The following is a 16,232-nucleotide window of genomic DNA, read 5'->3' as shown; positions in this document are numbered from 1 at the left end:
TAATACCACACAGTCCCTCAAGCAGGCACTTCCCCTATTTCTCCCACCCCCTCTTCTCATGGTAACTGTAACAAAGCAGGTTCCAGTTAGTTCTAACCAAACGTAAGTTTGTCTTACTGTACGTACATAACTAGGCCAGCCCAGTCGGAAGCCAGCAGGTAGGAGGCCCACCCCTGTTTTGGACGAGGTAGATACACGCAGTTTTACACAGGGTCCTTTTGTCACAGCAGTCCACCTAACCCAGGCAGTACTAGGGGACCCACCTACCTGACTCCAGTGACAGTACATTGCGGCCAGAGCCTGAATATGAGTGCTGGTCAGCATCGTGGGCCCCTCCCCATTGCAGCAAGGAAGTCAAGGGGTTAAAGGAGAGGCCCAGGAACGTGAGGACACACAGCAGAATTCGAGAGCGGTCCACCATGCCCAGGGCCACAGGAGGAGAGTCTGGTTCATCTTTGACCTTCAAAACAGCAACTCAGGGTCAGAATGATTACCATTTGTGTTTTTACAGCACTTTGCAGGGGTGGTTTGAATGTGTCGTCCCCCAGAAGTCGCAGGCATTTGGTATCTGGCACCCAGTTGGTGGCTAGAGAAGTATGTCACTTGGAATGGCCTTGAGATTTCAAAATGCTCACGCCATACCCAGTGTGTTCTCTCCACCTCCTGCTTGTAGATCTGGACGTGAGCTCTCTCAGCTGTTCCTGCCACCTTGGCTTTCTTTGCTCTGCATCATGGACTCTAACCCCCGAATTCATAAGTCCACATCAAATGCTTTCTTACTTTTTTTTTTTTTTTGGTTTTTCGAGACAGGGTTTCTCTGTGTAGCTTTGCGCCTTTCCTGGAACTCACTTGGTAGCCCAGGCTGGCCTCGAACTCACAAAGATCTGCCTGCCTCTGCCTCCCAAGTGCTGGGATTAAAGGCGTGTGCCACCACCGCCCGGCTGCTTTCTTATTTTTTTAAGTTGCCTTGGTCGTGGTGTTTTGTCACAGCAACAGAAAAGCACCCAAGACACTGTTTTTATACATACACCAAGAAACAAACTGCGGGGGTTAAGTTCAAGACCATTAAGTCAGAGAGGAGAAAAGCCAGGAGGGACCTAAGTCCACGATTCACAAACTATTACTCAAACATTGGAATAATCTTTCTATTGCCAACTGAGCATATTCCACAGAACAAAAGTAAGGAGTACAGGGTCTCACTATATATCTCCAGCTGGCCTAGAACTCTCTATGTGGACCACGATGATGATCCTTGAACTCACAGATTTGTCTATCTCTGCCTCCTGAGTGCCAGACCAACTTTCTTACAAAACGGATCTCTCCAACAATAGAGAGCATACTGGGGCTGGAGATGTGGAGATCAAAGAGCAGTCCCATGACTACAAAGAAACCAAGCCTTGCTTTAGAAGCAGGGTCTCTTGTTATTTTTGCCACTGTGCTGTATACATGAGCAAAAGCGTTGTGGCTAAAAACAGATTAAGAGTCCTGTAGATGGGATTACAAATTTGACCCACTAATCTGGCTTTTTAACGTGGGTTCTGGATCTCAGGTGCTCCAGGTCCCATGCCTGGCACTTGTACCTGCTGGGCCATCCTACTGACTATTTCATTGTGTTTACACCACACTCCAATAATGATGGAAACTATGCTTTAGAGAAAAGGAATGTGACTTTTTTAAAGGGGACGTTTGCTTTTGTTCATGGATTCAGAGGTTTCAGTTCCTCATACCAGGGACAGCCATGGTGGCAGAGCTGAGCAACTGACAACTGAGCTTTTCTCGCCTCGGTGGTCAGGGAAACACTGAAGAGGAGAGAGAAGCTGAAGTTCGGTTATTAAAACTAAAATGCAGCCGGGCGGTGGTGGCACACGCTTTTAATCCCAGCACTCGGGAGGCAGAGGCGGGTGGATCTCTGTGAGTTCAAGGTCAACCTGATCTACAGAGCAAGATCCAGGACAGGCACCAAAGCTACACAGGGAAACCCTGTCTTGAAAAACCAAAAACCCAAAACAACAACAGCAAAAACTAGAATGCGCTTTTTGTGTCTCTTTCATTTTACAGGACTGGAAGCAGAGGCCCTAGGGAACTGACAAGGAGTGAGGAAGAGGATTGGAGCCAAGATTTTCCCCAAGCCCTGATGCACATATTCCAAATTGTATGTTATATGGACCACTACTACCAAACAGAAACATATTTACAAAAAAAGTTTCAAAAGAATGTTTGTGGGGCTCGAGAGATGGCTCAGAGGTTAAGAGCACTGGCTGCTCTTCCAGGACCTGGGTTCAATTCCCAACACACACATGGCAGCTAACAACTGTCTGTAATTCCAGTTCTAGGGGATCTGACACTCTCAAACAGACATACATGTAGGCAAAACACCAATGCACATAAAATGAAAATAAATAAATAAAAAAAAAGAATGTTTGCTGTGTGCTGGGCCAGCCTGGTCTACATAGAAAATAGAGTGTTCCAGACAAGCAGCTAGGACTGCGAGACCTATCTTAAAAAAAAAAAAAAGGGGAAGGAAGGAAGGAAGGAAGGAAGGAAGGAAGGAAGGAAGGAAGGAAGGAAGGAAGGAAGGAAGGAAGGAAGGAAGGAAGGAAGGAAGGAAGAAAGGAAGAAGAATGCTTATTTAGCATGCACAAAGTCCTGGGTATGGCTTCTCAGTACCACATGCATGGAAGGCACTGGCAATGCCTGTAATCCCAGAACTTGGTAAAAAGACAGGAAGATTGGGGGTCAAGGTCTTCTTAAATTTCATAGCAACTTCTAGACCAGCCAGAGCAACATGATAACCTTCAAACAAACAAAACCAAATGCTAGAAGGAAACCATATGCTTTTGGAGTTGGGAACACCAATGTCAAGATGCAGTATAGGATCCAGTGACTCCAAAGGTTCCTAGAAACTCATTAAAACTTCAATTGCCATGGGTTTTGTTGTTGTTGTTGTTCAGGGACCATTTAAGAGCCCTGGGTTGGTAGAATGTTATCTGTTAGATTGCAAATTGTAGTTGTTTCCGGAAAGAGCACCCAGAGGCGGCCTCACTCTAAACTAGCATAGCAGCCTCAGAAAGTGGTCTTGCCAGGCCCATTATGGGCAGAGGAAGTAATGGAGCACATCTAGCAACTCCCAGAGCCCACCCGCCTGACAGCTGCTCTGTGTCCTCATTCCTCTCTGATGGGCCTTTCTATAAGGACCTGTTAAATCTGAGTCTGTCTGTGTCCTCATCCAGAGGCCGTTTGTTCCTTTTTGGATTTTTTTTTTGAGATGGTCTTGCTGCCATCTCAAGATCTTCCTTCCTCAGCCTCCCTGGCACTGGGATTACAGGCATGCGCCACCACACTTAGCAATTTTCGCCTCTTTAAATGCAGCTAATGTCACAGAACTCCTCGTCCTCTTCACCCCTCATTGGATAAGCACTGATCCTGTCACCTCTCTGTGGCCACTATTGCTTTAGGGAAAACGAGAGATTCTGAGGGTGAGAAATTTTAAAAGCTCATACCTTTGCATCATCCAGCAGAGGACTTCCTGGCTCAGAGTCAATGGAATAGGGGGAGAAACCTGCCTGGGACCCCGAGTCAGAGGCCGGGGGAGACATCAGAAGGACATTCTGATTAAAGTCATCAATCTTCAAGTCCACGTCACTGTCCACCAGACTGCCTAAGTCAATGCCCTTCAGGAGCTCTGCAAAGAAAACTCCCCCTTAGAAAACTATCAATTTTTACAAAATCCCACATGGACAGGGCCTCATAACACATCTGAGTCCTCCCCTGTGCCCATCACAGGACTTCTCCAAACAACTGTGAGGTTTGATAGGCCTTTCTCAACACAAAGACTTACTGTTTTTCTGATTTGCCAGCTTCAGCACCATGTTCTCCTGACGCAGCTTGTGATTGACCTGCTGCAAATATTTGATGTAATCAATGGCCTTCCTCAGAACGCCAGACTTGTGCATCTGGGAAGAAGATAAATGAAACACAGTTAAAGCAGTGCATGCTGGAGCAAAGAGAGCAGAGCCCCAGAGTTCATGAGTGAGGAGCACAGCTGTGAGGTGTCAAACACTGGTTCAAATGTTGGCTATCTGGCATAAAACTCACCCTAACTCTGAGCCTCTTTTTCTTTTTCTTTTTTGGGGGTGTGTGTGTGAGATGGGATAATATTAGGGATTGGATCCAGGGTTTGGAACATTCTAACTCTATCATGAGCTAAATCTTTACTAAGCCCTCCCCTTAATCTTTAACATGTGAATAATGACAGTATGTAAACCATAGGCTGGTAGTACTGACATATAATTGACATATAAATATTGGCTATAATAATTCTTATAATAAACATAAAAACAAACTTTAGCCGGGCGGTGGTGGCACACGCGTTTAACTCCAGCACTTGGGAGGCAGAGGCAGGTAGATCTCTGCCAGCTTGGGCTACAGAGTGAGTTCCAGGAAAGGCAGCACAAAGCTACACGAGAAACCCTGTCTTGGAAAACCAGAAAACAAAAACAAAAACAAAAAACAAACAAAAAAAACCACCAAACTTTAAGGCTGGGCAGTGGTGGTACATGCCTTTAATTCCATCACTTGGGAAGCAGAAGCAGGAAGCTCTCCGAGTTCAAGGCCAGCCAGGTCTATAGAGTAAGTTCTAGGAGAGCCAGGGCTACACAAAGAAACTCTGTCTCAGAAAAACCAAAACCAGAACCAAAAAACAATAAAAACAAAAAACCCATTAACAACAACAACAACAGAAAAATTTTAAGGAAAACACGTGGCAAACAAACACAATAATAGCACTGGAGGCTGGTATAGTGATGCACACCTTTAATCCCAGCACTTAAGCAGAGGCAGGTGGACCTTTCTGAGTTTGAATCCAACCTGAGAGATCCATAGAAAGTTCTAGGCCAGCCAGGGCTAATGAGACCCAGGCTTATAAACAAACAAACAAACCAGTACTGTGCTGGAAAGGCAGTTTAGTAACGGAGTAACTTAGCACGTATAAACCATGGACTCAGTCTAACACTAGAACAAGCAAAAAACCCAGAGCATTTCTCAACTGCTATTTTAAATAAGAATATATATTTTCTACTTAACATTTATACTTATACTCTTGTAGACTGTAAGGAAAACAATGAATTTCCCTTTAAAATAGGGTTGGTATTTTAAACAAACAAGCAACCCCTCCCATTTCCCAGGAGACACATTCATTGAAAAAAAAAACCAACTATATATATAGATATGAAAATTAATTTCCTCTGCTTTGCTCTTGGTCAAAGGACTCAATCACCACTCTCTCTTCTCCCCTAAAAGGGAATACTACTCAAAGTATGTCAAGAATGTCCTTAGTTGCCTCCAAGGTACACCATCCTATCTATACCTACCACTAGGTATGAAGCTGTATCTCCTGCTAACACTGGGGTGTCTGTCATAGCAGAGCATCCCTTACGTTGGGTGTCATAGACAGTCACAACAGAGCATGGCTGAAGGACTCAAAGGTACTAGGAGGTCACCACATCATCAATTCTCAACATTCCATTTATGTTAGATGATAATTTGCACTTATTTTTATTTTAATGAGTATTTTGCCTGCCTTTCATGTGTGCCCAGTGCTTGAGAACAGAAGAGGGCGCTGGGTCCCCAGAACTATGGTTACGGCCTGTCCTGAGCAACGGCAAGGGTGTTGAGAGCAGAACCCTCTGGAAGAGCAGTACATGTTCTTAACTTCTGAGCCAGCTCTCCAGCCCTCCTCAGTCAGTCAGTCATTTACGGAACTGACTTTTAGCCTTGGTTGGCCTAGAACTTGCAGTTCTCCTGCCGTGTCTCCTGGGCAGTAGTTTGTAATCCTGTCCAACACTGAGGTACTTCCATGAGCATGCACCTCTCACTCACTTCTGTGTCTATCCCCACGACAGACAGGAGGCACCGAGGCACGAATCTCCATTCTTCTTGGCACCTACCTTGGCATCTGTTCCCATGACCAAGTCCTTCAGCTCTATGATTTTGTCGTTGATAGAGGATCGATACCGCTTTTCAATGATATTGTGTGTTGTCCGCCTCTCTCCTTCTTTGGGGGGCTCTAGTTGCTTTACGCCTCCAGGTACTTGCTTAATAGGAACTTTCTCTTGGCCCATCATTACAGGCATTGTGGTCAGAATGGTCCCATTGCTGCCCACCAGGGTCTAGAACAAGGGCAGAGTTATCCTTTGTTAGTTTAAACAAAGTAACCTCCCAACACAAAGTGGCTCGCTCCTGCATAGGGGGTGTCAGCTCGGAATGCTTCTGCATATGGGGTGTTATCTGGGAATGCTCCATGTGGTTTAACACCTCCTGGGTTAATGATGCCAGGTCCCCCAAAACCTGACGAGCTGACCAAAAGCTCATCAGCGCCTACCTTCCCCTCACAGTCACTGTCAATAAGCTGTACCACCGAAAGATTAGTTCAGCCTTAACTTCTGATCTAGGGGGTGCTGGAAAAAAGCTGTATGGTTTGCTGTCAAACTGTCAGCCACCTCTGAACACACATGTATGAACTACATTAACTGGGCCAAGAGAAAACTTTCTCTGAGTGTGTGACACATTTTTTTCTCTTCTCAAATGACAAATAAATTCCTACATTTTTTTCTATAGTTTGACCATCAGAGATTACAAAGGTAAAACTCATACTTTCATTTAGAGCTGTTTGCTTAACTAATCAACTCAACCACAGAGGCTTCTACCCCTCATTTCTGCCTTTCCCTGTTCCCATGTTTACTAATTTTTATTCTTAGTTTCTTTAATAAATGGCTTCAATATCCAAATGGTCAATAAAGAGACAAAAACCTGCTCTAACTCATTAGAATTAGAAATATTTCACTGGGCTGGTAGTAACTGCGCACGCCTTTAATCCCAACACTTGGGAGGCAGAGGCAGGCAGATCTCGGTCAGTTCCAAGCCATCCAGGGCTACATAATGACACTGTCTCCAAAAAAAAAAAAAAGTCATCCAGGCAAGGTGGCACACGTCTATAACCATAGCCCCCAGAGGGTCAAGGTAAGAAGATTTTGAGTTTGAGGCCAACCTGAGAGATCCTATATAAAAACAAACAAAATAAAAGCAAAACAAATAATAATTTACACATAACAAATATCATTTTTAGAAGTGTGATGAAGTTTTACATATGAGCACAGCATGTAGCACCCAAGTCAAGACAAAAACCCTTCACCTTAGGATGTTACATCCTGAGAATGTTCCCTTATGTCCTGCCCCAGAACCCTGCTGGGACAATACCCACAGCCATGTTCCATCTCCGGAGCTTCTTACTAATGGGATCACCATATGAACCTCTGAGACAGGCTTCTTTTGCTCTCTGTCATTCTGAGGTTTAGCCAGGTTGTCTTAGGCATCAATAGTCCCCTTTCTTACTGTTGGCAACACTTCCATTTTATGGGTGCGCTGTGAGCTATTATCCCAGGGATGGACACTGGATGTTTCTAGTTCTTGGCAGCTTTTATTTCGTTTTGAGACAAAGTCTCACATAGCTTAAGCTGGCCCCAAGGTTGCTATGTAGCTGAGGATGACATTGAACTTCTGAACCTCCAACCTCTACCTCTCCAATGCTGGGAAGTCATGTGCAGTCACGTGACACCACACCCTGTTTATGTGTTTCTGGGGATTGAACCCAGAGCCTCATGCAAGCTAGGCAAGTGTTCTATCAACTGGATACATCTCAAACCCTAGTTCTTGGTTTTTATGAATAAAGATAGTGCTTCCAAAACTTAAATAATCTTTTACTCAAAGTGGCTGGGATCCCGTAAGTGAAGGATGGCGCTTTCCTTGTCTTGACATCTCTCCCTGTGTGGTGACCCTGGAAGTCAAAGCTCCATGGCAACAACAGTGCCTAGGAGATGCTGGTCCTGTGTGGAGCTGCTGCCCAGCTGCAGGGTTCATCTGGGGTCTTTTCCACCCTCTTGCAAGATCCCAAGGTTTAATACAACACACCCTGGCAACATTTCAAGGGAAAAAGCATAACTAAAAGTGCAGAGATATTTACAATCTGACGAACATATTCCATAAACGCTCCCAACGTCTACTTAGCAGTAGGCTTTAAAAACTCTGAAGTGCAGTGGAAGGAGAATGCAACTCTTACTGGTACTTGAAGGGCAGCTGTCTGGAGGGGGGTAGTGAGAGCAGTAAGGGCTGGGTTCTGGACGGCAGCCATGACAGGGCTGCCATCTGTTTTCAGTGTGGTCAGAACAAGGGAGTCTGTCTTAATGATCTGAGGCTGAACCAGGACCTACGAGAAGGACAAAAAGGAGCATTATTTTTATATTTTTTCATTTGTTTCTTGTTACATAGACTCATCACAAAACAGTAAGAAAACATTTTCACAAAACTGAAAACAAACAAACAAACAAAAAGGAAATCCCTACAGACGATTCCCAAAGTTGGCTATTTTGTGCAGCTTGCACCCCGTGTTGAAGAGGAGAGAGGGACAGCTACAGAGTGTTTTAGTGCTTCGTTTGGGCTTTCAGGCTAGCAATGCTATTGTGTGGCAGGAACAGAGGAAGGATGGCTCACAATGGAGAGCTGAGAGAGAGAGAGAGAGAGAACCAGGATATTTGTTTGTTTGTTTGTTTGTTTGTTTGTTTTTTACGATAAATTAATTTGGGGCCAGCAAGATGGCTCCATGGTAAAGGTGCCTGTCACTAAGCTTGATGATCTGAGTTTGAGCTGCAGGACTCACAAGGTGGAAGGAGAGAACCAATTCCCACAAGGTATCCTTTCATCTCCACATGTGTCCACCCACCCATCCACTCACTCACACACACAAATATTTTAAAATGTAATAAGATTTATTGGCCGGGCAGTGGTGGCACACTCCTTTAATCCCAGTACTCGGGAGGCAGAGGCAGGTGGATCTTTGTGAGTTCGAGGCCAGCCTGGTCTACAGAGCAAGATCCAGGAAAGGCGCAAAGCTACACAGAGAAACCCCGTCTCGAAAAACCAAAAAAAAAAAAAAAAAAAAAGAAAGAAAGAAAAGAAAAAAAAAAGATTTATTAGTAAGAAAACAGTTTGTGTGTAGTGAATGCACATGTGTTTGCAAATACACACATCTGTTTGAGAGTACATGAAGGCCAGCGCAGGACACCAGTTCTCTGCCTTACTGCCTTTCTAGAGATCTTAGTGAACTAAAAGCTTCCATTTTGGCTATCACCCTTTCAGTGGACCGGTGTGCCAGTAAGCTCTCGGGATAGCCTATCTCTCCCCTTCCCAAAGCTGGGTTTAAAGGCACAAGCAGCCATGCCCAGCTTTTTACATGGGTACTGGGGATTCAAACACAGGATTAATGGATATGGCAGTGCACGCCTTTAATCCCAGTACTCAGGAGGCAGAGGCAGACAGATCTCTCTGAGTTTGAAGCCAGCCTGGCCTACAGAGTGAGCTCTAGGACAGCCAGAGCTACAGAGCGAACTTGTCTCAAACCAAACAAAAATCAAAACAAAATCAAACACAGGTCCTAATGCTTACAGAGCAAGCAATCTTATCTACTAAATCATCTCCTTAGCCCCCTAAAACATGTTTTTTGTTTTTGTCTTTTTAATTACAAAAATAATGCACATTTACCACCCCCCCATACACACTTAGTATCCATTGCAAAACAGGGAAAACAAATTTAAAGACAGTTACCTGACAGTTACTAGTTTTACATGTATGGAGAGGGTCAGGGGGTGAGCACATGCCACAACTCAGGTGCAGAAGTCATGGGCAGATGGTAAGAGTTGGTCCTTCCTCCCACCCTGTGAGTCCTGGGGACTGAACTCAGGTTTTTAGGCTTGGTAACAAGTGCCTATGTCCACTGAGCCAACTCACTCTTTCCAGTTCTATACCCACCAGGAGTCAACACTATATAGTCACTACACCAGCCTTTGCCAGGGAGGCCGGAGTCTATCTCCAGGGAAGGCTCAGTCAGTCGCTGTATGGTACTCACAGGCATAGCCTGTCCAGGTTCCCTTCTTAGTCCTTCCCGCTGTTCTGTGCACGCTCTCGATGACCCTTCTTAGCATGCCCAAGTCTCTACCAAGGAATAGCTCTGAGCTCCCCCAGGTCCCCTTGAATCCTTTCCAGGCCACCTACCGGGACCTGCTGCACCTGGGGTGCAGTAACTGTCTGCACCGTGGCGGGGGCAAGGGTCTGCAGCGTGCCGTTGGCTGTTTGTGTCAACACCCGCTGGGCCTGTACAGTTTGCACCTGCTGCTGGATCGTGACTGGCTGTACCTGCGAGGATGTCACCAGGCTTTGGACTTGAGGCTGCAGGACTTTGGGGGAGAAGAGAAAAAAGTTACATGGATAAGAAATGCACAATGTCACTGTAGCTGCAGCATAACTTGAGGATGGAGTGTCTCATAATGACTTCCACTTCCCACCTGCTGCTGAAGAAGATGCGCACAACCATTTACAAGCTGGTTTAGAGAATAGGGACATCCCGTAAGGGCTGCATCAATTTCTGATAGAATGAGGACAAATTGTTTTATTACTCTGGGTGCTGGGGGGAAAGGAAGGGAAGCTACTTGGCAAATGGCTACACCCGCAATGGAGTTAATAGACGCTGGGAACCAACAACCCCCTAGAGTCTCATTGCCTCCCAGCCTTTCTAGATGGAAAATCTGCTTTGGGATGAGAATCTCTGCTCTGTTTTATACCGCCTCTTCCAAAGTCTCAAAACCCACCAGCAAACTATGTGAGTCTTCAAACTGAGAGCAATACTGAGCCTACCCAGAGCTCCCCACTGTCACTGGATACAGCACATCCCAGAAAGCATAAGTGCTTCAGTCACTCATTCACTCCACATATCCAGAATGCTGCCCGCCATGAGGGCTGCTATTCAGAGATGTAGCACCGATTTTCAAAGTGGTTTATCTGCACAGTGCTTGTTTAGGAGTTATGTGCTGAGGGCACGGTTCTCATCTGTGGATGCCCAGATCTGATGTTGACTATGTAAGTTTCAGACCTAATTTTATTCAGGACTCCACCTCTGGTTATCAAGACAACCTTGCATCTACCATGTTTGCTGGACTCTGAAGTAGGTCTAAATAAACATTAGGATCTTTGAGGAAGGAGACATGTTCCCGTACCACTCTGCCACTGATCAGAAACTCGTCCAGACAGGACCATACTGAAATATTCTATCATGCTCAGGTGATAGTTCCGCAGTGTCTACACACTGACACACGGGCTCTGGAACCAACCAACTCCTCTGATTTCTGAGTCACCTTGAAAGCTGGTTGCTGCATTCTGGTATATCAAAGGCTGCTGGATGATCCTCGTCTGTGGAGCAGTGCTGAACGTTGGGGTGATCATTACCGTCTGCTGCTGAAGCTGAGCTGAAGGTGGGGGCTGGGGCTGGGGCCTGGGCTGGAGAACAGGGGTTGCCCTTGGTGGGGTAGGAGAGACTTTGACCTGGAGGGCTGGAGCCTGGGAGGAGGCAGCTGAGGGGGAGAAGGTAGGTAACGGGGCCTGGCTGAACGACCGCTGTATTCCAGGGTCTGCGGCTCCACCGCTGTTGCCTCTGCCATTGCTGTTGCCACTGCCACTGCTGCCGCCGCCGCCGCTGCCGCCGCCGCTACCATTACCGCCCCCTCCAGAAAACGAGCTACATAGCTGCTCTGAAAACAGGTCGGGGAACTCTCCCACTTGATTGCTGACGAACTGTAGCATTTCTGTGAACAAAAGAAAAGGAGTAATTGTATTGCTACCCAAAATATAAACTTTTTTGGTTTTGTCTTTTGAGACAGGGTCTTGCTATGTAGACCTGGGTGGATGGTAATCAAAACAATCCTCCTGTTTCAGTCCCCCAAGCTCTGGGATTACAGGCAGGTAGGTGCCACTATGGTAGGCTGATGAAATACAAGCACATTTTTTTCCAATGGTTCCTATGGATTTGTATGGGCAAAGAGGTGTAATCCTATTGCCTAGAGCTCTTGGCTAACAGCTGAACTGAGAGCCAACTTCTCTTTAATGCGACTCTTTTGAGGTGCCAGGAAACTGAACTCAGAGCCTGGTGCATGCTAGGCAAGTGTTCTGTCACTGGGTTCCATCTTCAGCTCCCAAATATTAACTTTTAAACTTGATTAAGAAATTGATCCATTCAAGATGGGGGTGGCACTCAGCATTTGTATAAATGCACAAAGCTCTGGGCTCCATTTCTGGTACCATAAGCAGTGTAACACAAAACAGGAAAATATAGGGAATGAAAAATCTAATGTCAGGCTGCGGTGGCACACGACTTTAATCCCAGCACTTAGGAGACAGAGGCAGGTGGATCTCTGAATTCGAGGCTAACCTGGTCTACAGAGTGAGTTCCAGGACAGTCAGGGCTACACAGAGAAACCCTGTCTGGAAAAAAACAAAAACAAAAGAAAATCTAATGTTTTGTCTTTTCTGAGATAAGGTCTTGCTACATATCCTTGCCAGGTCTAGAACTTGCATCAATCCTCCTGCCTCTGCCACCTGAGTGCTGAGATAACGTGTGTAAGCCACTATTTCCAGCTCTCCAATGACTTTTCTAAGACTAAAGCAAAAATGGATCAGGATGGGTCTATACAACCCACCCTAAGGCAGAGGGTGGGTTATCACTGTCAAAGCTTTGGAGTACAGTAGCCTTGGCCGTGAAGCAATCCCCAGCCTCAGCACTGCTCCTGATGGCAGTGCTTGAGCTATTGGGGGCTGCAGCTGTACCAGAACTCTACTTCTTCTCAATTCTTTCATCCTCAATGGGATACTGACTCATATGGTTGGTCATCTGCTCCAACCAAGGCACATGTCTGGGTATTACTGGTATCCTCAGAAGCCCAAGGCCTGGTGACACATGCCTGTAATCCTTACACTCAGGAGGCAGAAGCAGGGGCTCAGCTCATGAGTTTGAAGCCAGCCTACGCTACATTCAGTAGTGAAACTGTCAAGAATTTTGTGGGGAAGAACGGGTGAAAAGATCACATGTCAAGTCCTAGAAATAACTAGAACACGGTAACACAGATTGTCAGCACACAGCCAGGTTCAGATCCAGTTTTCTGCCATACTATTTCATTCACCTGTGGTACCACAGAGCCCTGTCTGAAGGCCAAGGCGCAGCAGTTGGTCCTGAACCAGATTCCATGCTTTTCAGGGCCCTTCTGGACTTCTGGCTGTCCTTTCCCCTCTGGGAAAGAAATCTGTGGGGCCAAGAAGATGTGTGCACTTGGAAACCATGTTCCCCTTTCTAGATCATATTCCAAGTGACTATAACCCTTGAATCTCTAGCCCTCAAAGTCTCAAGCCTGCAAAGGCTTACCTAAACTCTGCTTACTCCATGCCCCACTGATTTCCCATGACTGCTTCTTGTTCTTAGGGTTGTTCCTTACTAGATGCCTGGAGCTTCAGTTTTGTCCTACTTATTTTCAGATCTCCATGTCACTGTTCATTTCTTCCGTTTCTAATACCTACATGTACCCATGAAGTTAGTGATTGTTTGTGGTCACTGTAGTGATTTTCAAGTGGTCAAGAATCCCTCTCTCCAAATTCTCTTGGCCACTGATGCTCTGATTTGGACACCAGACAAACCACCACAACCAAAACAGCCACTATGCCTGGCAAGACGACTCAGTGGGAAAAGACACTTGCCCATCCCAATGACCTGAGTTTGAGTCCTAGAATCCACATGTTGGAAAGAAAGAACTGACTCTCACAGGTGTTCTCTGACCACCACACGTGTCATGGCGTGTGTACCCACACACAAAGCAATAATGTAAATAATAATAATAAAAAGACAAAACCAACCACCCAAACAGAAAAGCACCATCTCCATTCATTCCCCCAAATCCCTACAGCAAGTCCTTTCTAAGTCTTTAAAGGAGGGAGGGACCTTGTGGGAGATGTCAGAGGTAGCAGAGTCAGTTACATGCGCGGCAAGCAGCGTGTGACTGGAGATTCTTAGTGTGCTCCAAACTGAGTAACTGGAGCTTAGCATTTCAATTGCAGTACTCTAAGTATTCCCTCAGTTCAACCGTGGGGAATAACTGTTCTGCCAAGCTCAATTCCCACAGTGTGAGTGCTTATGAACACCTCATCACTCGGCTCTGCCATCACCAGCCTGTTGTATGTGGGTGGGAGAGCGGGCAGACGCCACAGATATTGCAACTCTGTCAACTAAGGCCAATTTCTTTCACACAATTTAACTAAGAGCCGTCCTTAATCTCAGAACAAAATATGAACCAAATACAAATCTAATGTTCATACATTTCAAGCACAACATAGATTATAGAAAACTTTAAGAAAACCATCAAGAGAAACCTAACAATATGTTGAGTCTTTCACAGTTCCCAGAAAACCAAGATAAAAAAAGAGCAGTCTGCTGGAGGGACACAGGCTTTGGTCTCTGTGGGCCTGGGTCTCAGCAAGGCACCCCAAAAAGCTGTGGAGACAAATTACTTCTCTCTACTCAGTTTCCTCACCACAGAAGGCTGTCTGGGAAACACACACTTGATTCTTAGCTCTGAGGATTAATAAGATAATGTATGCAGAGTGCTTGCAAGGGGCAGGCCCTTACGAAGCCCCTCATTAGTGGCACCCTTCGAGCACCCTCTACACAGGCACTTGGGCCCACTTGGGTTTTCATCAATTGCTCTCCAAAACCCTTTGCTTGGGAGACACATAGGCTGGTGTGCAGAGGTCACAAGGTTTTAGTTGACAAAGCAGGTTAAGAGTGTATAGGCAGATGGAATTGAACTGCCTGGTTTTTGTTTTGTTTTGTTAAAGTAGAATCCCTTTTAACTCTCATGAGCGCTCCAGTGGCACCATCCCTGACAGCTGGGCAGCAGGCCCTAACCAAGGAACGATGAGCATTTGTGAGAAGGGGCACCACACAGGGACACCATTTGGGACCCCAGTGAGCTAAGCTATCGGCTGCAGGAACGGTCATGCTCTTTAGCTCCACGCTCCACTGTGCAGGAGCCTCGCAATGCCTCTTTACTGTTCCCTGCTCCATGCTTTGTGTCAGGCAATTACATGGACTCTCATTTCCACAGAGAGCCATGAGACCTGGAAAAGGGAGGACTGGGGAGAGGTTTTATGAAGCTTTGAAAATGGAGTTTGTGTTCCAGCTGCAGTTCACAGAGCACAAGGGCAAAAAGGCTTCCCAGAAGTGGACCGGCACATCCAAGCTCACCTCACTCTTCTACACCATATTCCCAGCCTTAGCTGTCTCTAAAATTTAGAGGTAAGTTGCTGGAGCACTAAGAAACTACATTTGGGTTCTGTCTCTTTAAAAGCAAGAAACAAAACTAGAGGCACTGTTTAGCATCCATGTATTTCAAATAGTTACATGCTTCAGAGACACAAGTTCATGTTCACTCTATGGAGTTTATGACCTAGAGGCAACAAAAATTATCTTGGCTGGCTTAACCCCACAGCATCGAGTGCAATAAAATAACCCAAAATATGATCAGATCAAATTTTTATTATTTTATTTTATGTATATGGATGTTTTACCCACATGTCTGTACAGCAAGCGTAAGCATCGTGCCCAAAGAGGCCAAAAGAGGGTGTCAGATGCCCTGAACTGGAGTCACAGATGGTTCTGAGCTGACATGTGTGTGGGTGGCTGGGAATTGAACCTGGGACCTCCGAAAGGGCAGCCACTGAGCCATCACTCTAGGCCCCTGATGGGGTAACATCAGATGGGCCTGGAGTTATCCCAGATGGAGTAACAATGTCTTAATTCTTTAGGTATTTGCTATCTAGCCCTGGGAGGTGAGGGAAGAGCTGGTACAGAGGTCATTCTTCTTTGCTTCTTGTGGGGGTGGGGTAGGAAGAAGTGTTAAGACAGGGTCTTACTACACAGCTTACCACATAACTTGGAATTTATCACATTGCCAAGGCTGGCTTCTCCTACCCTCCTCAGACATGACATTACACTGTGAGTGGCCACACTCAGCAAAGGTCACATATTTATTTCTATTGTATGGGTATTTTACCTGAATGGGTCTGTGCACCATGTGCGCACGGTGCTCACAGAGGACAGAAGAGGGCATTGGATCCCCTAGAATTACAGATGTTATTAACTGCCATGTGGATACTGAGAACTGGACATGGGTCTTCTGCAGGCTCTCCAGGCCCACTACTTATTTTTTTAATTGACATTTTATTAATTCTTCGAGACTTTCATAAATGTTATTCTCACATTTTATATTTATTATAAATGTTGTGTTAAGGTAATATAATTTATTTTTATT

The 16,232-nt window shown here is 45.7% G+C and overlaps 1 protein-coding gene across 3 annotated transcripts in view; it reads right to left on the bottom strand.

The window, feature by feature from the left end:
* The window catches only part of Srebf2 (sterol regulatory element binding transcription factor 2), a 63,023-nt gene that overhangs the window by 26,673 nt on the left and 20,118 nt on the right, over positions 1-16,232 (bottom strand). For all 3 annotated transcript variants that reach the window (XM_006980205.4, XM_042264628.2, XM_042264630.2), the window contains exons 2-8: positions 11,238-11,684; positions 10,102-10,283; positions 8,114-8,260; positions 5,946-6,167; positions 3,839-3,953; positions 3,501-3,682; positions 268-460 (exon numbers count right to left, since the gene is read on the bottom strand). In XM_006980205.4, the coding sequence (XP_006980267.2) occupies positions 268-460; positions 3,501-3,682; positions 3,839-3,953; positions 5,946-6,167; positions 8,114-8,260; positions 10,102-10,283; positions 11,238-11,684 (1,488 nt within the window). The remainder of the gene's footprint in view (positions 1-267; positions 461-3,500; positions 3,683-3,838; positions 3,954-5,945; positions 6,168-8,113; positions 8,261-10,101; positions 10,284-11,237; positions 11,685-16,232) is intronic.

This window comes from Peromyscus maniculatus, chromosome 20 (genome assembly GCF_049852395.1).
Source record: "Peromyscus maniculatus bairdii isolate BWxNUB_F1_BW_parent chromosome 20, HU_Pman_BW_mat_3.1, whole genome shotgun sequence".
Classification (NCBI taxonomy): domain Eukaryota; kingdom Metazoa; phylum Chordata; class Mammalia; order Rodentia; family Cricetidae; genus Peromyscus; species Peromyscus maniculatus.
Note: the sequence above shows the minus strand (reverse complement) of the source record. Positions and strands in the feature narration are given on the sequence as shown.